The 23685-nt window shown below is 43.8% G+C and overlaps 1 protein-coding gene across 2 annotated transcripts in view; it reads right to left on the bottom strand.

The window, feature by feature from the left end:
- Positions 1-23685, bottom strand: part of pde4d (phosphodiesterase 4D, cAMP-specific) — a 128679-nt gene that overhangs the window by 71608 nt on the left and 33386 nt on the right. The window contains exon 1 of one of the 2 annotated variants that reach the window (XM_076099724.1): positions 12240-12517. The exons of the other annotated variant lie outside the window; for it this stretch is intronic. Coding sequence (XP_075955839.1) covers positions 12240-12502 — 263 coding nt within the window. The 5' untranslated portion in view covers positions 12503-12517. Of the gene's footprint in view, positions 1-12239; positions 12518-23685 lie in introns of those variants that run through there. 2 annotated transcript variants of the gene reach the window in all.

The raw sequence follows: 23685 nt of genomic DNA, 5'->3' as shown, positions 1-23685 counted from the left end.
ATGTCGGGGGGGGGAAGTGTGATGTAACCGTTTTCCTGTGTGTTTCCTGTTTACACTATGTGTGGGCATTACTGCAGTGCATGTTGCCAAGCTACTGAGCCTTTGGGATTGAAGAGCAGACATTGTTCAGTTTGCAGCAAAAACTCACCGGCTCATAAGAGATGCCGAACGGGAACGATATCAGTCGACCTAATTCATCCGAAAAGGACAACACTGTGTGAACTTTGTCATCATCTCTGTACAAAAATGCACAGCTGAGAAAACACAGTGAACTTAAAGCGATGAAACCAATTTTGATGGGTGCTTTCAGAAGGAACAGCTAGAATCTGAATCTTGAGAGAAATTATTCATGATTGGTTTTGTTAAAAACCGCCTAGCAGATCATGGAATCACACACACACACACACACACACACACACACACACACACACACACACACACACACACACACACACACACACACACACACACACACACACACACACACACACACACACACACACACACACACACACACACACACACACACACACACACACACACTACTGTGGCTTGACAGTTGCTCTGGCCAGGAACATCCATTTAAAGTCAGGAGAGGCGGTCTGATCTGTTTTAAGTACCTGCACTAATCCTTCCACTCCAGATCAATATCAAGAGACTCTGCAAGCATGCAAAAAGACCTCGTTAATGCAGCCAGACACAGCCCGCACACACACACATACACACACACACACACACACACACGGCAGCTGGTGCCGCAACACACTCACAACTATTTCTATAAATAGAAATCTTCAGATGTGTTGGGGACAGCCATTGAAAATGATCAATACAGAATGAAATCATTAGTTGCAGTCTTATTAAAACATGCATGTAGACTTAGTATGTAGAGTGGCATGGAAGTGGGATAGAACTGGTGTGATTACCACAGAGCACCCTCCATAGCTGGCCTGGTTGTTAGTCAACAACAAATATACTCTGCCAGTCCTAATGTTCCTGGTGCTACTGGGACAGAAAATGACACCGATCCATGCCAGCTCTCCTGATGCACTCTACTTTTCTGTGACACCTGTAGATTTTACGGTCATTCCTCCAAACCATCTGCTCGCTCACAGACGAAACTGCCAATCAAGCATCTGGCCTAAACAGCAACGTGGCTCTTTATAGTACGTAAGTAGGTTGTGATGAACTGATTCAGGGAGTCACAGTATGCTACGTTACACTAACAATTTACCCAAAAGGTTGTGAATGGTTTCAATTCAATCACAACAAAAATATATTCAGATGCAGTTTTCTGTCCTGATTTCTGGTTCTTACTGTAACATAATCTGAACATATAAGATAAGACGATGAGTGGATCTTTATAGATCCACAGAGGGGGAATTCAGATGTTACAGCAGCCCAAAACAGAAGTACAACTAAATAGTGAACTAAAAATAATAATGCATAAAGAGGAATACGCAATAAGTCTGAGAGTAGACTATATTCAAGATTGAACAAGAGCAATTAAAGAAAAACTCAATTAGTTAAAGGGACACGGTAAGACTGATAGCAAGTCTAGTATATATGTAAACAGTGTACACCAGAATGACATGAACTGTGATTACCTCACAATACTTGGTAACATCTAATGATACAGAGGTGTCTGTGTTAATATAGCAAATAGAAAATGACTATATTACATGATGTGGTAAGACAGTATAACATATTAACCATAGACTGTGTATAAGACGTGGACGTAGACACTGTGACGTCACCTATTGGTTTGTGGACTCCGGTTTTGAAGCTTTGGGTTCCATATTTTGGCCGTTGCCATCTTGGATTTTTGGAACCAGAGGTGAGACGAGAGGGTGTTGCTAAGTACAACCGAACGCTGAATAAGACATTTTTAATGTGGCCAAGAAAGTTACAATTCACTCTCATGAAGTAGAAACCCACTGGTTTAGCTGGGTTAACCCCAAAGGGTTAAAGCTGTAAGACAAAAACTCACTCCAAGACCGGACAACGTCGTGGTAGCGACCTCTCAATCGCAAGGTAGACACGCCCTAAAGCACACCCTGTTTTATTGTCTATTTTACTCTAAATGGGAACATAACTCACAAAATGAACATCATGGTATATTGAAGAAGACTTGAAACCATAAATTCTTGTTCATAATGTTTACTGAGGTAATAAATCCAGTGAGTACTGTACGGTCATTTTCTCATAGACTTCTGTACAATCAGACTTCTTTTTGCAACCAGAGGAGTCGCCCCCTGCTGACCATTCGAGACAATGCAAGTTTAAGGCACTTCGGACCTGGAGGTTTCCGCCTGATATTAACATGGTACGGTATGATATAGTACAGTATATGAATTTATGAGGTATAAGATACAGTATATATGGTGCAATGACGTAATAACAATAGTAATAACATTATAATATAGTATAATACCGCATAGTGCAGCAGTATTACAAAACATAAAATATAACATGGTATAGTACAGGTTTTTGTTGATTTGGAACTCGGGGTACCTGCTCTGGACTTCCTCCTTTAATGGTAACCAGGACTACAGCTGTACTGCAGGTGCACTTCCACACACACACACACACACACACACACACACACACACACACACACACACACACACACACACACACACAGAGTCGTGCACATGTGAGTGTTTCCCTTCCATCTCCCTCATCCTCAGCCTCCTGAGAACCATGAGCAACTAGGTGCAGACCAATTACCTCATGCTCAGAGCACACTGTTCACTTTTCATCTTGTAATACCGCGCGTAGAGGCACTGAATCGATGCAATCAGAGGAGACCGCCCCAGTGGTCCGACAGACGGACGGACAGACGGACAGACAGACAGACAGCAGGAGAATAGTAATCAGGATAGGGACTGAGACAAACAAGATCACTAAAAAAAAAGTACGCACACACACACACACACACAAACGTGCAGACGTATTTGCACAGTCTATATTTGCACAAACATACACACACAAATGTGAGCACATAAAAGATGAAAACACACCCTCATAAAGAACAGGATATTGGAAGCAGCTGTGAAAAATGATCAAGGGATGACATCAATAACAGGACGGCTCACACAACACAGGAGGCAGCTGCATCTCAATTGGACATGCAACTCATTAGAACTGCTAGAGGTGGACACCGTCTGTCTGTACCATGTTCAGACAGAGGAGCGAGAGGTGGATTGAAAAAGACGGGTGGGTCCCAAAAGTTGGAGACCCCACCACTCGGTAGTCTCCTGTTGCCGCAGCTGTTTAAAAGTTCAGCTATTTTTCAACATTTTCTTCCAACATTTATGCGACAGTGAAAAGGAGGCAGGTCACAGTGCTCCCCACCTGACTGCTAGGAGTCCCAGGAGTCTATGTCCTCTGTGCTACTTCTGCCTCTTCCTGTCCTGTGTCATATTTGCAATTGCTGCATGGATGACAAGATGCAGCTTGCCATGTCCTTGCATATCTGGCTTAAGACCAGTAAGAACTGGAGGGAAGTGAAGTGCATTGAAAGGGATGAAACAGGCCTGGGGATGTTGTTAGATGATGGAAGATGACCCGACCTCAGAGGAGCCGTGCACCGCACACACGCTCCTCGATATCCGACAGAGCCTTGAAAAGCTGATACAGGATGCGGACGGAATAGGTATTGGGTGAGAAGTAGCCAGAGCAGAATGAAGAGTGAAAGAGCGTTGTGTAGAGAGAGATGTGGAGAGCACCAGTCTGCGTCTTCTCTATGGCTCTGCAGCCATCTTTGAAACATACAGTATCAAACCTGAAAATCTAATTCTCATGCAACTTTTTTTTTAAATATTGCAATGACTATAATTTCAAAGCATTCTAACGTGTTCAACTCTCATAGCATATAAAATACTCAAGTATGAATTCACCAAAGTTTGTCAGTGAAACTACTCTTGAATATGGAAATAATACAAACTAATGACAGCCGATTATAAACCAAAGATTATACTCCCTTCCCTACACAGTATACACTTAATTGCAACAGCTGTATGTTTTTTTAGCTTCCCAAATCCAAATAATGTTAAACGTTTCTGTTGACAAAAACACAATGTTTGTGTGAAGTGACATAGACCGTGAACTACATGGTGTCCAAGTACAGACAAATAATCGTTGTGACTTGAGAGGGTTATACTTTCAATTATTCTTTAATGAAGTGAGCCTGCATACTGTCATCAACACCAACCAATGGATTTACCACAGCCATGCACCATTAATGGATCTCACCTCGGGCTAATAAGGCTCTCACAGGGAAAATTAGTCGTGAATTTCTTTCTTGTTTCTCTCTGTGATTAGGAGAATCTTCACCGTGGTGAGAATGGAAAGGGAAAGAAATATAGCCAGTACCGCTCAGCCTCCATAGCGGCCACAGAATTGCGCAAAGAGTACACATGGCCATCTGGAGTCCATTATAAAGATACTCACAGCTATTAAAAAACGTCCCCTCACAACGGCAGTCATCTTCTCGGGCCATTCTGCCGAGGCTCTGGTGCAGCTGCGTTTATCAGAGCAGCCTCCTAATCAGTAACTGAATTCTCCCCGAGCAATCGAGTCAAAGTTCTGGTGGTGAAATCAGCAGGACAAAAAAACACAGCTGAAGATAATGAGGAGAGTGTGAAGGGAAAAAGCCAAGGAGGCAGAGGAGGAACCGTACAATAGACCTCTGGAACCAGGGGAGATATGAGGTGAAATGACTTTCTTCTGATGAGATCTCACTCCTGTTTTGCTCACTGAGTAACTAAATCAAAATTAAACAGCTGAAAAGTACTGGAGATGGTGAAAGGATGAAAGGCACCACAGTATTCTGCCTGTATGTGTATTCAGTGGAATAATGTTTACATAAGGACTTAATATTTACTATACTATTTCTTACATATACATGCAAACAAAATGAAAAGCATAACACATGAATGGCTGACATGTTGGAGGAAGCACTGACAGAATGCCATTTTCTTGAAACAAAAGCGTATCAGCATATCAAAAGGCCTTTGATGAAGCCCTGCAGCTGTGGCCTCTTCAACTCGAGATCCATTATGGTTATCATTTAATTAAATCTGCTAGAGCAGTAACCACTAACACACCTTCATGTGTCTGGACCTGTTGGATGCAAATGATAAATCGACGTGCACATAACCCTTTATTTGAGTTCGCTGAAGACCCAAACTGAACGGAGCCGAATGGCGCATGGATCAAAGCCCTTCAGGAAAAGGACCATTAGCGTCCCGACTGGTTTGTCAATGGGGTTATAGAATTTGACGTGTAATGGATGCGGGTCTGACAGCTTCTGGCATTGCACTGGGCTCGACGATCACGATGTGAAGAGAATGATGAGACTGAGCTGAAAAGGCCACAGAGACTTACAGGAGCTTGGACAGACGTCCACTCACAACACTGCTCCTTCTGTTTCACCGCGCTCACGGTAAATACATTATGTGTCCATACATGTGGTGACATCGAGTCATTTAGAGAGTATTATGTCAGCGAATGCACATTCTTCACCTTTTATGTTGTTCGGCAATGTGCAACCAGTAACCCACCCCATTCAGCATACATGTAGCCCCTCACTTTATGATATTCACTGGTATTTCTACTATTATAGAAGTACTGGAAAAGTCAAGGTACTTAGAGCAGAAAATGACGGCAATGTACTTCCAAAAGTTATGCTTTTATTTTGGTTTGATTATTGTATATTTAATGTTCTATGACAGTAACGTCGCTGGAATAAAACTACAGAAACGCAGCGTGAAATACTGTGGATACGGCGCGTGGGAGTTCCAGTTTCTCGCTTTCCAAATGTGGTTCTTTACAGCGAAGGGTTCTTGATATAGCTGAGTTTTGAGGAACCTTTGTGGAAGCTTTTTAGCAGTAAAATGTGTCTTTGTGCTCCGTCTCTTTGTGGAGAAGCCGTCCTGTAGCTATCAACTCTCTCTGATAATGTACGAGCGGTCTGCAGTCAATTGAGGTCAGTGGAATGGCCACTACGCTCAAATACAAGGTAGAGCACAGAGTAGAGCATCAGGAGTTCTATTTACAATGCGACAGTGTGGCACCAATGTATTAATCATTTTCCAAAGTAATCCAGTTCTGTTCTATAACTCCACACTTAATGGGATGACTGGATTACAGCAGTCATTCTTGGGGGCCTGTTCATTTTTGCAAGTGATATATTACAGTTTGTGGGATGTGAAATGCACTTCCAGCATATCAAAACATAAAAAAGTCCTCTTCCTCTATCCCCGTCTACCTCACTCATCCTTCTTCTCTCGTTGGCAGTCTCCTCCAGTCACACAGTTATATAATCCTAATTTTCTTATTCATCTCAGCCAACAGCGACTCACTAGCTCAGAGTACAAAGTCAAAGCTGAGTCATAACCCGGGGTCCTTTCTAATCTGTAACAGTACGAGAATCACACAGAGTGAGAATGTTTGTGTGCATGTACACAGAATCACGTGCATGTGATCTCATGATTCTCATTGACCCCAAATATGTCTTTTTTTCGCTAATGAAAAGCCTGTACTGTGCCTGTGTGTCATGCAGCCCCCATTAGCACAGCAGCACTGCTCAAATGCTCATATGCATGCAAATCACGGGCGCTCTATTCTCCCGGGTGGAGAGCAGTGTTTGGGCTGATAAAACCTGGAGAATCCTCCTCGCTGCACAGCAGGATGACAGCTGCAATCCAAAGCCACCTCAAAGGAATGAAAGGTAATTACATGCGCGAAGCCTTACCCTGAAAACAAAGACTGTCAGGAAGGTATTTACCATGGACTGGGAGGCTGGGGAGACAGAAGAACCAGGCAAAATGGCGCTGGCTATTAATAGACATGTCATCCAAAGCAACAAACAGAGGTAGCTATAGAGTTTCTACCTCACCTGGAATACACACTTTCCACCGGCTTCAGATGGGAGGGGTTAAGATAGGAATGAGCAACATACTAGATTTTGTCTTAGCTTTCATAATATGACACGAGTGTGGTCTTTTCCTGGTTTTAAAGGCTGCATTACAGTAAAGTGATGTCATTTCCTGAACTTACCAGACTGTTCTATCAATCGCCTTTACCCACTGATCAAAACTCTCATTGTGTAAACACTTTGTAAAAGCACCAATGATCAACCGTACATGTATTTGGTCAAAAAGCGGTCGCCCAGCTCCAGGTAAAGACATCGATGGACGAATCTCCTCCACACCAAGGTACTGAACTGAGGTCAGTGCTGATTCCAGCCATCTGAACCGTCTCGTGTTTCATTTGGATTAAGCAGGAGGGCTGACAGACAAGCACATCTTGTATTTGGGCCACTGGGGCAGTCGGGATTTCAGGGCTTTGCTGAAGGGCATTTTGTTACAGAACTGTGTCACTAAAATATACTATTGATGACAATCAACTAACAACTTACAATTGTTTTAATTATCCATCAATGCAGATGATGTTTGATTCATTCAGGTTACTATCACGTACGACAAAGAAAAGCAGCAAAAACAGAGAATATTTGGCATGTTTTTTTCTTGAAATATTTATATTTCATAATAGGCTCAATAATTTAGCAAATTTGTTGCTGGGTGATCTTCTGATGCCAACTTCTTGATTTGTCAACAAATAATTTCAGCTCAAATATTGATGATGAATCAAGTACATCTAACAAAATAATAAAGCCTTCGACATATATTATATATACATATATATATACAACTTTAGATTTGTTCTCAGAAATGCGCTTATCAACTTTTCCTGCTGAGGGTTAGATCAGAAGACACCACATCGTATGTGCAGCGGACTATTTCCTGAACAGGAGCAGTGAACTCCTCTACTCACTGTCAAACTAATTCTTTCCAAAAAAATAAAGAATGTTTTGTCAGATTCCAACCATGTGCAATTATGAGTCCTGTGACTAGTCGGTGCAGATACGCACTTGTAAACAATTGCGAGACCTTGACTAACAACTGCTGTAATCCATCAGATGCCTCAAAGTAAGAAATGGCAGCGAGAGAAATGCGAGAGACAGAGATGATATAACCCAGACAGAAGCAGAGTCATGCTCTGCCTAGATTAGCACCACTGTGTTTAGCTTGAGGTCCTCCACTCCCACACACTCTCCCTCTCTCTCTTCTGCCCTGCCTCCTTCCCTCCATCCCGCAGTCATTCACCCGGCTATCCATCACTCCATCAGGTCCGCAACCCTCCAGTCGTCCCCACCAAAACTCAGCAGTCGGACCTCTCGGCCAGAGAAGAAGCACCGGCACCACCAGTCGGAGCCACCTGTTCTCCCTTCGCTGAAACCCCCCTCTGCTGTTACATAAAGAGACACACTTCCGATGTTGCAATGCAGCATCAGACGCTGTTGTGCAACGGCATTAAAAATACCCCAGGGTCAGTGAGGAGGAAAGTTGAAAGCAGGATATTAACAGAGTTATTCTGGTGGAGAGAATGCAAAAAAGAAAAACGGAATCGTGAGTGTCGGCCCGTCCTTTTCTCGAAGGTGAGAGCGCACCATTCAACCCATGCTTTGTAAGCGCTGCGCCATTGTGGGAGAACATTTCTCAACCGTGTCATGAGCAGCAGACATGACTCTTGACAGCAATCAACCTTCTGTATCACAAGACCAAAACATGGAACCGAGTTAGAGAAGGCGCCGTATGCTGGTAATGAATACGTGAAAGACGGTTGCTCATACTGAACACGAGAATAGATAGTCACATGCATCACATATGAAGGAATTATTAGAGAGTGCCGTGTCTCTGGCTGATAACCTTTAGCTAAAGATAACTCATATCCTAGACATGTCCCTGGACAGCAAGGCACAACGTAATACTGAGTATTAAGTCCGTTTAGCAGACGCAACCTTTGACTCCACACAGAAAGACACGCTAATGCTGCTGCTGCTTAGGTTTTAATAATACTGCCAATAATTCAACAAAAACTACCACACTCTACTTAAAATCTGCTAATTATTTCCCCGCTCAAATATTTGCAGCTTTCATAATTCCACTGTACCCTCGTCACATTTAGACAACAACTGGGACTGTCTGGAGTTCAAATTTAGCAGAGAAATTAGACCAAAACCCCCTTTCTGCACTCAACTCAGGAAAATAATCACATTCCATTAAATCCCCCAAAAATGACCTTCTTTATGTCTTTATAAATAATTACAGCCAATCAAGTTCATTCAGCGTAGAGAAGCCAATCAGCATTTGTGTTCTGCGTTCTCTAAATTATTCTCTAAGTGATTGTAAAACAATTTGCGTGTGTGGGGGTTTTTTTTTTGCGCTGTTGTGCCGATAAGGACAGCGGAGCGGTGCATCAGGCCAATCTGTCCATGGAGAGGGATTGTCTTGTTAATGAAGTGTGGAGTGGAGCCACTGAGGGCTGTGTATGTCACCAGATTTACAGCACAGTGGCCCTGTGTTTCCCCGCAGCTGTAAAACAATGAGGACGTGATTGGACTAAATTGCACTGCAGTTGTCCACCTCCCTCCTGCTTACAGCCATTCGATGGTGTCTCTCTACAGTGCCCTCGCTCACACACACAAACACAGCAATTTCTCTCCTAACCTCCCACACTCTCTTTATCTCTGTCTGATATGCTGTCTGCCACTTGTTTTGAGTTTTTTTTGTTGTTTTTTCAAATGTCAAGACAAAACACGGCTACATGACCAACTGGTTAGACAGTGATTAAGTGCTCACTGCTCTTTGTCGTCACTGTCTTTCCCTTCTCCTGCTCCCGTCACCCCAACAGTCATGATGCAAAGACCAGTGTCTGACAGATTACACATTTCACATCCTTTATCCACGTCGACCGGTGGAAGCAAACACATTCCTTCTTTGTGTTTCATGTACAGCGATGTTTTCTGCAGCGCGCTCAGGTGAAGGCCAAACAGCATCAAACACCGACTGTGAAGGGTGTGAGCGGAAACCAGAAGAGGGTTGTATTCAAAGGTGTTAGACAAGGATAAACACAGATTTGAAAAAAAAAGTAAGAGCGACATTTCAAATAGACATTTAGAGACTAATGCTGGCATTATTTTATTTTAAGATTTTTATCAAGAAATCCCAGAAAAACATTTAAACTGGAGGCTGTTGGACATCCTCCTGGATCTATATTCTTCTTATATGTTTACATTCGATGTATTATTTCGTTATTGTCTGAAACTGTCATTTTATTATGTTGGTTATTTTGTACACACATGACATCCATTGCATGTCTGTCCGTCCAGGGAGAGGAATCCCTCCTCAGTTGCTCTTCCTGATGAGTCTCCCATTTTTTTTTCAAACTTGAGACAACTGAATATATTATATATATTATAAGAGGGGGCAGGTGTGAGTCGTTGACACTTAATCAGTAGTTGGAGAAACGTTCAAAATGGATTTCCCCCCCTTAAAAGAAGGACCAGAAGGTTCCTTCCATGTGCATACTGAGTGTCATTGTGACTGAGCAGCAATTAATCTAAATATGTAGGCCAACGTTGGCTCTTTTTTCTTTTCTATAATGATGCACCATCATGCCACCAGTGGCACTTGCTTTTTTCACCCCTGCCGTTTTCATCAGTTGCAGATATGTAACAAATGGGACTTTCTTTAAACCAGGCTCGCTTGCCCCACTGTCATGCTTATGACACGGCTGAGCGTCATAACAGAGCAGGGAAAATCCACTTCAAGAAAGAAAGTGTTTGGGCATCTAAATATGGAACCGTGACAGATAGCGTTCTGCTTAAAGCGGCACGTGGGAGAACAATGGATGGTGGTGTGTGGAATTACATAAACCAAATTAACAACCACGTACAAACCATCACATTTGCACGTACTCACTCGCGGAATAATTTAGCACGCAAATAATGAATTCATAAAAGTTAAATTATGCAGACGCACAGAAAGCGGTGAGCCTCTAAAATAGCAAAATTATTATTCTTATAAGAGGCAAAGGCAAAGCAGAAGAAAGCAGGGAGGAGATGATGAAATATGTATGTACATGCAAAGTGGTGGAAGAAAGACGGATGAAAGAAAAAAGAAAAATGGGGGGATTAAAAACGGGATAGTGAGAGAAAAGTGATTAATATAAGAGGAAACTGGAAGCAACCGTCTGTGATCAGAAATTCTGATGTAACACACCTTGAGGTAGAAGCAGGGGAGGGGGACAAAGGAGAGAGATGGGAAGTCGCAAAGCAAAGTATTTCTGATGTGTGAATTTAGGTGTGAGAATATGTGAATTTTCTTGAATTACATCATGATCCAGATGCCAGAAGGGCTGTGTCTAATGGGAGGGATGGGGAGTAAAGAAAGTGGGACACAAGACACAGAGAGGAAGAGAAAGGGGGGGCAGGGGGAATATGGAGAGGGAAGAAAAGGAGATGGGAGTCGTAAAAAATGAAGAAGGCGATGATGAGGGTGGGCGGTGGTGGCGGAGGGAAAAAAATCTGAATTAGTTAAAGGCGAGAGAAAAAATGGAGAGTGGGGAGGAGGCAAGAGGTAGAGGGGGGGGGGGAGGGATGAAAGGAAAGGAGGAGATGAGGCGTGGGCAACAGTGGCTGATAGACAGCCAGGAATAGAAGACTAATTAATAGTCAAAAACTGCAGGCCGGTGTGGAGAGAGAACAAAAACACAGCTGGAGGGAAGAAATGTAGTGATGGATGGCTTCCTACTCTACCTACCTAACAAGACAGGCAGCTTTGGGGTATATCTCCTCACATTCTGCACTGTTGTATATCATACAGAGGTATAAAGAGAGACAGCACGGGGAGGGTGAGGGCAGCGGAAGACCGGGGGGGGGGGGGGGGGGGGGGGGAGTAAGAATGGGTAACAGACACACGGGGGGGGGGGGTGAGAGATAGAAATGGAGATTAGGCTGGACAGAGAGGAAGAGCGACAGAGACACTCATTATCTAAGGTGAGGAGAGGCTCTCCTAGGAGATTTGACATGAATAACCTGCGGGAGAGATGTGCCCGTGCACACCACTGCCATTTCTCTGTGAGAGGAACGCAGTCAAGTCAAACCGCAAACAAAGTTGAATTACTCAAATGGCTCAGCACACAGCTACCTCCCTCGCACACGGCGTTCAACAAACACAGCCTTGAAAGTTTGCCAGTGTGCGGTTTAGACCACATGTCTGACCAAGGCAAACACACACAAGCGCACACGAGCTGCCCGTCTGCCAACGCACAACAGAGACAACAGCCAGCGATCGTCCTGCCGCATATCTGTCCAATCTAAGTCTCACCATGTGTGTGCGACGGTGAAGCGCCTCTGTTTGTGCGTGTTGTTGTTGAGCAGCATGCGGCGAAGCAGTCGCGGGGAGTTGCGGGGAGAGAGGCGGGGGGAGATGGAGGAGGGCGACCGCTGGTGTGCTCTTGGCCTCTCCGGCTGCAGCAGGTTCTCCCGCAGGATCTTCACCAGGTCTTCATTCAGGCCGGAGTGTTTGGGCATGGGGGGCACTGCCAGGGTGTCTTGGAGGGTCGCCCCCATGCCTGCCTGCTGGGCCATTCCTGCCCCGGCTTCACCACCACCACCAGCACCACCACCGGCAGCAGCAGCGGCCAAATGAATGAGGAGAAAAGGCAGCCAAGATATATCAGAGATGAAGCAATACGCATGCAAATATGTGCTTCTCTGTCAAGAGTCCAGCAATTTCCTCAAAATTTAAGAATCTGTAAAAAGAAGAAGAAAAAAAAAGACGCATATCCAAAAAACCCTTTGGATGATGAATTGAAAAGCTCTGCTGGTAAATCCTCACACCGGCAGCTCTCTTTGTACAAAAGCAGGGGATACAAAAGAGACGAAGAATCCCTGTTCTCTTTCCCTCCTTTCCGTCTTTCAAGGAGCCAGCAGATGAACAGAAGCACTGAGGGCTGCAGCCTTCGTCTGCTCTGCAACACTGGATGTCTGCTGTGAAAGTGCAAGGGAGAAGATGAGGCGAGGATGGAAGACGGAGAGAGGGAGGGCGGGATGCTGAAAAAAAAATAAAATAAGGGAATTCCGTCTCCCCGAGGCCTGCAGACAAACTCAACACAGTCCTGTGAGATCGAGCCCAGCAAGACTTTAGCTGAACTAATTCAGTCCATTCCAGCCCAGAACAGCCCAGCTCTGTCTGGTAAAAGCCAACAGGGAACCTTGCGTTGGTTCACCCCAAAAAATAAAGCCCCAGCCCAGTATGACTCAACCCAGTGAGGCTTGGTGGAGTTCCGTTCCATCCAGTCGAAGCAATCTGTCCTCCCTTCCTCTCCCGACAGAGATACTGACTGCTGACTGCAGCCAGTTTATAAGCTACAGATCCTTTGGAGCTGAGCAGAGCGCAAGTGTGTGTGTGTGTGTGTGTGTGTGTGTGTGTGTGTGTGTGTGTGTGTGTGTGTGTGTGTGTGTGCACAATAGAGAGGAAAAAAGCAGGGAGGTATGAGGGGAGATATGGCAAGCTTGAGTAACACTGTGCAAAAATGTCGTATGCACGCATGCATGCGCTTCAGAGCCGAGGCACATGCATCTGTGAGGGTGCATTTGTCGATGCAGCAGACCGCGCTAAAAGCACCCATTAGTTATTGAGTAACCCTCGGTCCACACTCGGCTTGAGAGGACATCCCTAGGAACAGCAAACGATGGCATGTGCGTACTTGTATGTGTGCATGTGCACAAATTAGCAGTTTGCTAATATTTGCACAAATGCAAGAAAAACTGGGAGAGTTTCATGCAGCCGGCGTTCTCTTGCCCCGAGCTTCTGCCACTCCCTTTCACCGTTTTAATTTTTTCAAATGAGGGTAGACATGCGGGTAAATTTGAAAACATTCGTCCGACGAATATATGCTAACCCCTAGCATTTTCCCTCCTCTGCCTAGCGACCAGCAGCTTGTCTGGAATACAAAGCGGAGCCGACTCTAACCAGCTTCTTAGTCGTTCTACTTTCTACGTTCCACTTACTACTAGACACCAGTGGCGGGCCGTGCATGTTATACCTGGGCCTTCACTGCTGTCCTGCAGCTGAAATACCACCTTATAACCACATGATGGCGCCACCGCTATTATTCATTTTTAAGGCTGTAACTATGTACATCTTCGTATTAAACCGTTCGGTCCGAGTCGTTTGAATAATGCTAGAGCATTTAGAAAATGCAAAAGCCTAAATTCAGGATAATATAATGTTCTCAGCTGGTCTGGCTGTGGGATCCGCCATCATGCCTTAATGACAAGCCGCGACCCAAAGAGATTATCATAGGATTTTACTTTCATAACTTGAACATTGAACGTACTGCTCTGCACTGTAGTGTATTTAAGAAAAATGATTAAATTATAAAATAGATATAACTTTGTGATTCTGTTTAGGCCAGCAGAGAAGGCCTTGCAGGCCCTGACGGCCCACCACTGCTAGACACCCTTAAAAGCGGACCAATTTTACTGTACTATTCGTATATATCCAGCTTCTACAAGTTCCACGCAGCACACACACACACACACACACATCATCTTATTCTTCAGCAGTCAGCCGGAGTATCTTTAAAGGGTCATATTTAAAGCATTTCTTATCAAGACGATTAAATCGTCCAATCATGCCAAAACAAATGCAAAAAATTACAATTAAATGAACTACAAGTTTATCTTCGGCTGTTGTAAAGCATATACTCAATCTAGTATGACTCATCAGGCTGAACATACAGAAAGCTGCTCCCCATTAAGGCATTCCAGATATGAATTAACAAAAAATGCAGACGATAACCTTATCGGGGATCTCTCCCCGTCTACAGTTCACATTCCTGCGATTAAGGGAAACAAGACTAAGAGACACGCTAACTGTTCTGCTGTGACCTAAATGAATGCAATGATCACAAAAGTCTGCCTGTGTGTACAGCAAATGTGAATGGGGAACCTGTGGGTTATGTACCTTCACCTATACAAAGTGCTGTACTGTTATTAGTTGCCTGTAATTATAAACACAGGATATTAATAGGATCTATTATTGTTGTTGTTATTGTTTTAGTTGACCTGGTTTGCATTAATTGTGTCGGGGGGGAAGTGACGCGCGCAGACCGGAGGAAGCAAGCTACGTTCAGTGGACTCAGGAAAGCACGGGTTTGCCGGCGATTGCTCAGCCACGGATCCGAAGCAAGCGTTTCAGGGATTATTAGGCTGGCGTCTTCACTGGGAACGGCACAGAGGGCCACCATCGGGACGAGCTGTGGCAAGGTAGCGCGGGTTCGGTGGACAAAGGGGCCGCGGCGTCTCGCCACGATTCCGCCGGTTATTGACTTTGCCTCGGGGTCTGTTTTTGTCATCGGTATGTTTTTCGTTACTTTAAGGAACTTTTTGAACTAATGGGACTCGGGGTTTGAGTGATCGTTGTAAATGTTTAGTTTATTGTGCCGGAGTACGGCGGGAGCCTCAGGGTTACTTTGGTTTGATTGTTCGTATGCCGAATGAATTTTGATTTATATTAATATATTGTGTTACATTTACCTGGCAGTTGGTTTCTTTGGCGTCTGGCGTGGTCTATCCTTATAGGGAGATCATTTCGTGGTTTTGTACCTTCCACCATGTTATTCAGGCAGATATAGACTCTGTGAACCTACCAATTCAGATCTGCCCGTGCCCTTAATTCTAGCGTATGTACTTTTCACTTTTTAGGTTCATATAATTATGGTGAATTGTTACATAATGTCAGCTCTGCAACATGCTCACAAGGACATGATGTTGTTTTGTAGGTTGCATGTTTATGGTCATGTTAGAACTGTCGTTCATGCTCAACAAAAAGTCCGTAATCAGAATACATCGACCAGGAACCAGGAAAGTGTGTTCCACATTTACAAAAGATTTGAAGAGATGCTACGAGGAAATTCAGTAGTTTGACCTGCTGATGGCAGGTCAAATAAAAAATCACCAACGTCATTAGAGTTCTTTCTTTGACTGTAAAAATGATTTTATGGAAAGTCGTACAAAGTTTGTCGTGACTTTGCCCTTTGAGCCAAGTGGTGGATTGGCCAACAGACAAACGTATAGAGACGGATAGCTTTAACGCTCACATCTACGGGAAATTTCTAGTCTCCTATGTAGTTTATGTTGCTGTTAGGTTGCTGCTAGAACGCCCCTTTAAATACGGGCGCGTGCCTCCCTTTGTGTGCGGCAAGTGGGGGAGAAAACTGGAGTGAGATGTCTTCTAAAGGTTAAACGCTAACGGCAGCATAATTTAGTTGAATAAAGACACGTTTTGAATGTTGTAAATGATTACATTCTTTGTTTCACAACGCTCCCGACTCATTGGAAATGTTTGGATCACAAGATTCTGAAACAACTCTACGCAGTAGTGATACGTGGGTCAGGGTTTTTTAAAACCCCGTACTCACCCGACCCGATAGGAGAGCCAATCCGTACCGCCCAACCCCAAAAATATGTGTGTGTTTGAGAGAGAGGTGAAGAAGGTGCAAGGTGGACTATTGCACACAATGTTTCAGTAAGTTATCATTAACTTACTGGGAACGCTGCTTTATCACTTTGTTACCCGCCCGACTGAATGCAGGATGTTTTCCAGCAGTAGCATAAGCCTACTCCAACCCGCCCGACTCATCACTACCACACAGCTACTGGAATCTAATTCTACAAAGAGTGGAATACTAACAATAGTAGTGTAGCCTGATCTTTATCTGCATTTTTTTGTGCACCACCACACAGACTGCAGGTTGCATTACTGGACGCAGTACACCCGGCCTGGACGTGCAGTCAGATGGACACAGTCGGTTAGGTTTGTGTCCTACTGGTTGGAACTCCTGATCACTCGCCAGTCTTGCTATTTTCTTGGTGCTGTAAACTAGGATTCAGAAAATCTTATTGAATTAATAAGAAAAAACTCTTAGTTGCTAAAAAATGTGACACTTTTGAAGTGTTAATGGTTCTTGCCTTTGGCCCCTCAACATCGTCAAAACGCAACAGTCAGTCAAAGGCAAGCTGTGGCAGTCAGTCAGGCACATGACAGCAATGGCGAGCTGTTGGGCTTCATTTGACAGCTTGCAATTTATCATCACCTCACAATAGTCAAAGAGATGACGGACATTCGTTGAGCAAACGTTTTGTTTTTCTCTCACACGATGAACACGCATCATTCTGTTCCACTTGTCCTCTTCTACTTCTTTCTTCCCTTTCCTGGTTCCTGCTACCTATCGTATCTCTTTTTCTCCTTTTTTATGTAAAGCATCTTTTCTCTAACCCCCCCCCCCCCCCGCCCGCGCTGCGCATGACATTTATGTGCATTTCCCCCTGGAAAATGGCAACATGGATGGAGAGAGACAAGTGGATTTGTCAAGAGGGAAAGGCTGGAGGAACAAAAGCAAGAAAAGGGAAGCCAATCTGCAGGACAACACCGCAGTATATATGCACGCACTCGAACAGACCCACGCCACAAACACAGACACTGGCATGCAATTAGAACGCATCAAAGACAGTGATAAAGACACTGACAGCGACTTTCTTTCCTACACAGTGGACACAAAAGCATGAACACCAGTCAGTGAAGTGTCCAATAGTTCTCTGAAAACCCAGAGGCCTGTAAAACGAAAAGAGATATGAATCCACAACTTTCCGAGTCTAGCCCAAAGCCAAACAAATTCAAAAATGTAGCATTATGATAAAGTCTGAAGCCTTGTACATTACATACTAGCCTACAGGACACAGCAGCAACAGATGATTCACACCTGATCGGCAGACGATGAGATAATAGCGCCGACACGGCATCATCCAACTGAAGACCCGAGTATTTAGTTTGGTTTGTATTCACATTCATACATAATTCAGCTGTGATTCCGTTTTGACAAATGTATCGAAACATTTCCCATTTCTCTTCTATGTAAAACAAAACCGTTGTGTGAAAAATGGTAGAAAAACACCGTCTGCTCAAATCCTCCGTAAGAGTTCATTGACCATAATCTCTATCTTGACTGATTGGATGCCTTTCTTTTGGCCGTACAGCATGCCGTGAGCTCTCAGAGCTCAGTCTGGATTCTGGGTTGTTCTTGGCAAAGGGTTCTCTGCGGGACTATCTACTCACTGCAGGTCCAGTGTGTGGGATTCAGGGGGATCTATTTACAGAGATGGAATGTAATATTCAGAAGTACCGTATTTTCCGCACTATAAAGCGCACCGGATTATAAGGCGCACCTTCAATGAATGGCCTATTTTAGAACTGTTTTTATATATAGGGCGCACCGGATTATAAGGCGCATAGAATAGAAGCTACTACAGTCAAACGTTTGACTGGGGTTGCGTTATGCTTCCACTAGATGGAGCTGTGCTAAAGGGAATGTCAACAAAACAGTCAGATAAATCATTCAGTCAAACTTTATTGATTTTTGATCAATAGAGGCTGCGTAGCTGACAGCCTTGAGTTTGAACTCAGCGTCGTAAGCGTGTCTCTTGAAATGTGCCATTTTGGGGTCTTTATACACACAAGAGGTGTTGGACTAGGAGTAAGCACAGTACCGGTGTTTACCGCGGTGCGGCTTTGTAGTTTACCAGTCGTACTGAAACATTTTGACAGAGCGCCGTGTACAACCAGTATGGATCAACCAATTAACCAATTGATCCATATATAAGGCGCTCCGGATTACAAGGCGCACTGTCGTTTTTTGAGAAAATTAAAGGCTTTTAAGTGCGCCTTATAGTGCGGAAAATACGGTATGTTCTCCGACTTGGAAAGGGAGGAATGAGCACAGGGGTATTCAGTTGGATGCAATCTGCAACCTCACCACTAGATCCTACACACATTTCATATGTCTACAGCTGTCTACAATGACTAAGATGTACAACGTGGACCTGTTGCTATAGTTACCCCAGCAGACACATGGATGATGAGGGGACAGTGCTGAAATAGTATTTAGTGGGACGAGAAGGGGTAACAAGAGAACCTGAAAGGGGGACTTAAACAAGGGCTCCTCTACACTACAATGCAGACGCCGCAGTGTTTAAATGCCATAATATTACTGACAGACACATAAATGCATCCAGAACATAAATGCAGCTCTGCCTCCCTCAAGTGGACATCTTACACCACTGAGAGATCCAGTGGCTGATCAAGGAAACGGGCAAAGTGGTGAGAATGGTGTGGTTTCTTTTTTTCTTGTGTTGGGATTTTGGACATTGATATTTAGCACATGCTTTCACCCAGAGGTCGTAACCCCAGTAGTCATGATTAAGTTGCCATCATCAGATCAAATGAACATGAACATTTGTTACCCCAGAGCGGACCATAAACGTTAAAAAGCGACTGCAGGGATGAAAACAAAAAGAATTGCTGAATTAGCATGCTTCAGCTCACTCACATGGTGCACAGATCGACACTTAAAAAAAGGTTCACGCGCCAACCATGCTTTCTGTGGAGGCATTTCTATTGCAAAATCCCTGCGCACTAGTAAAATGGATTGTGTATTTTTTTCAGCAAAACCTCTCTGCCTCCTCCAAATAAATTGGTAGAGAGTATTCATGCATATGTAGGAGTAAATCTGAAATCAGCAATCGCCTTCTCAACAGCCTTCTTACATATTCATTCTATCAAAATATCAGTGAGGGGCAACCCTCATTTACAATGACACCGGGCCCATTACAAAAACAAAGAAAAGGAAAAACAACAAACAAAGAGATGCACTTACAGAAAAGAGGCAGTACCATTATAAAATAATAAAATCCAGCATGAAAAGTGTTTTGCTACAGTTTCATATTCACACACATCTGAGAAGTCAGAGGTTCCTCCACCAGGGCCAACCTGCTTCCACAGCTGCTCACTCTCTGTGTGAATATTTACGACAAAAACAATTGCATTTGTAGGCATCCCCAGATATTTGGGGCAGATACTAAATTCCACTATAAAACATACTCGGGCTTGCAGCTGGTTTTACTCTTTGCATGACTATGGAAACATGATGTTGCATTCAGGTTTGAACTGATTACGTTTCCATGCTGGTCAATCAGGAGTATAAAAGTGCGCAGTATCAGTATTGATTTGAACACAATTAGTTGAGGGGTCGGATGTGATAGCGATGCTCGACATGCTCCTTCATGTGCTAAAACTTTACCGTATTGTAAACGTCATGAAGCAGGTTCTGGTGGAGAATTCAAAACCAGGCACAGAGTTCATTTGATGTGTTTGACCACTAGATGGCAGCATTTGTGTAGAAATGTTTTCTAGTAAAGAGTTATCAGAAAGAGGCGGACCACGACTACATGTTGATATGAACCATGTAGAGCCACGTAGGTGTGTCATCGGCAGCCATGTGACTGTTTATGATGTTTATGCGGTGGCACCTCTGGTAGTTTTTGATATAATATCTACTTTATTCAGAGCTTGTCCTCACCTTAGGCCATGTGAAGTCACTACCGCTATAATGTCCTTAGAATCTCAGTTTGGTCTTTTCTAACCCGACCGTGCAGTGCTGCTAAGAAGCAGTGACATTTTTCTTTATAGTTTAACATTTAAGGAGCTCTCGCTTCGGATGACTCACTGCCTGCGGAGAGATCGGCCGGCCTTGTGAATGCAAAATGGAGCCAGCCCACTCCTTGGGGGACAAAAAACAACAACTGTAGATAGAGTGTGAGTTCTCAGTGCCTCTCACAGGTTTTTTAAAAATGACATAAGATGATACAGCAGTCCTTAAGTAAACCATGGTTCTGCATCACTGCTCAACATCACACACAGCCCAGCACTGGCTCAGGAAAGAGCTGAAACCTCACGGGAGCCAAATAGAACCGGCATGTGAGTATATCATCAAAACAAAACCCTTTGAAACACACCTGAACAGTACTGACTTTGGTGATGCAGTAAGCCTGTTCTATTATTCTAAGACTTGTTCGCTTCAAGGACCCTGAAGCGAGCAAGAAAGATTGTAGCCGACCCCTCTCACCCTGGACATGATCTGTTCGTGCCCCTTCCATCTGGCAGGAGGCTGCGGTCCATCAGGACCAAGACCTCACGCCACATGAACAGTTTCTCCCCGTCGGCAGTCGGGCTCATCAACAAAGCCCGGGACCCCCACTGACCCCGACATCCCCAGGACAAATTCTTACCGGTCACTCCCCTGCACATCCCTTCCCTGTGTCTTCATTTAAACACACTCGACACTTTACATTACACTTACATCTCACTTGTTTATAGTCCTGTTATCTGTTCGTTTGTGCACTTCATTTTATAATTTACTTTATTTTATATTTTACTGTAAATTGTAATATGTTTCTACTTTTTGCACTGTGTTGATTGTTGTTGATTGTTTAATGTTATGCACCACCCGTCATGTCAAATTCCTTGTATGTGCAACAGACCATGGCAATAAATGGTTCCGATTCAGATTATTATTTATTTATAAACTTGAGGGATCGGGTTTTGTCTTCTTAAGTCTGAAACTCTGGACCACAAGTGCGTTTTCTATCCTCGTGTCCTCTTTGGATTCTCCTCCCACCTGAGTAAAACACATTCCGCTGTGTGTGAGCACTGTGATTATATCTTTTGGAGCACCGAATCAATTTCCTAATTAACTGCTGTTGATACGGCAATAAATTATTGAATCTTTCTACCTGCTTTACCGCCTCTTTTATTATGCCAGTAGATCTTCCTGCAGACCTGCACAGCCATTATAAGGTAATCTCGTGGACAGACAGTGAGCTAGCACAGCTGTTATATGGTGACCCTGACGGGGATTGCGGTCTAATTCCCTCCCTCCCACTGATGGCCAAAGGTGGCATCCTGTCCCCGTCCTGGCCTAAAAGCAAACACACATGCACACACATTCTGGCACATATAAAAAAAAAAGAGGAATTACAACTGACAGCGTGGCTGAGGTAGAGCTAGGTCATTCTGCAAATAACAGGCAGCCAATGTTGCCACTCTTAGATGTGGGGATCGGTAATTAGATTCCTTCTGCCCTTGGGCACTAAATAAGTTATGTGTTGTGTTTTCACATTCATCACTATAAAATCAAGTGTTTTGATGCCTCAACAGCATTGTAAATATCTGATATCACTAGCCCCAGTGGCTCAAACTACTTCAAAAACTATTTATAATATATAGAATCAGGAGGAAAGGGATAATAATGGATATATATATATATATATATATATATATATATACATATACATACACATACACATATATACACACACATACATACACAAACATATATATATTCAGTTAATTTGACACTGTCCTGATCAGCGCTGCAATTCTCAAAGCAGTATGAGTCGTAGCCAATGTGCGTCAAGACTGAGTAATGACCCAGTAAGCTAAAACTTCAGGGAGTTTTCAGTTATTACTGGGTTCACTGCCAAGGAAAGAAGTAATATAGGCCAGGATCCATTACAATACTCTGCAGGAAGGTTTCATTACATGTGTGCATGGGAGCGTGCATGCTGTCGAATGGCAGCCTTTGTGTATTTGTCTTATGTTCGGCTGCATATATTTTGGAGCACGGCAGTAGCCGTTAATCATTGAGCTGCACTCCGGCACGCTCATAACCAGCCATGATGAGAGGAAATCTGTCGGAGAGATGCTCAACAAAGGGACGGAGGAGAGAGAGGGAGGGAGGGAGACGAGCGGAGCAGCTTGCCAAGCGAGAGAGAGAGGAGCTCAGAGCAGGCTGTAACTGACGCAGGGTGACAGTAAATGGAGGTGGATGAATACAAATGACCACGGGATAAGGAAGAGAGGTTGAGAGGGGACATGGGGGGGGGCGAGCAGGGGAGCCAGGGAAATAGCCTGTGGTTGTAAACATGGTGGTCTTGGGAAGGCTGAACCTCATCCTGTATATATATATATATATATATATATATAAACATACGTACAAATATACACTGCATATCTAATTGTGCAGTTTGTCAGCTTGTGTGTCCATTTGCTACTTTCTATTAGCAGAAAATATATACCAGAGCAGAGGCTGTGTGTGTATGTATTTGTATGTGTGGGATGGATGAGGAGAACCATGAAAAGGAAGGTGAAGGTACCACAGAGGTTAAGATCATGTACTATGAATTCTGAATTAATCAGATTCAAGCAGACATCCCAATGTAATAAAATGGTATTTTGAAATTGCAAAAGCGACGGTTGCAAACACCTGGCCCCCGCGGACCTAACGTGCACGCGTGCAGCCCCGCGCTCCATGTGACAAGAGCAACAGTAGATAAAGAACCTTACTTGTAATCTTGTAAAACGCCACGCAGACGCTTTGATGCTCGCTGCTTTGTGACAATAACCTCAGCTCGAAGAGCAAGAGGTGACTTTAGTGTCAACAGAGACACAGGACGTCAGTTGTCTGGATCCGTTTAGTGTTTGGACATGAAGACGCTCGACGGGGTCGGGTACTGTGCAGACCGTGCCTTGCTGTCCTAGCTGCAACCCGAGGCAATGCTAAAAGTCTGTTTAAGAAAGCATCACAAGGACGTGTATGACTAAAAACCCAACTACCAGTGTGTCAAATAGGCCGACTTCCACCCGGCAGGGATCACTGTTTACATGTTTACATGTTCTGAGGGGCAGAGCCATAGTCGGGTAATGGGATCTGTTCTTTTTTTTTTTGAATGTTGCACATAAGTTGGTTTGATCTGTTACTGTAACTGACTGGAGATCAGTAAGATTCATATATATATATATATATATATATATATATATATACATATATATATATATATACATATATATATACATATATATATACATATAT

The sequence above is a fragment of the Anarhichas minor genome, unplaced genomic scaffold, assembly GCF_050575085.1.
Source record: "Anarhichas minor isolate MPS153535 unplaced genomic scaffold, ASM5057508v1 ptg000025l, whole genome shotgun sequence".
NCBI lineage: Eukaryota > Metazoa > Chordata > Actinopteri > Perciformes > Anarhichadidae > Anarhichas > Anarhichas minor.
Note: the sequence above shows the minus strand (reverse complement) of the source record. Positions and strands in the feature narration are given on the sequence as shown.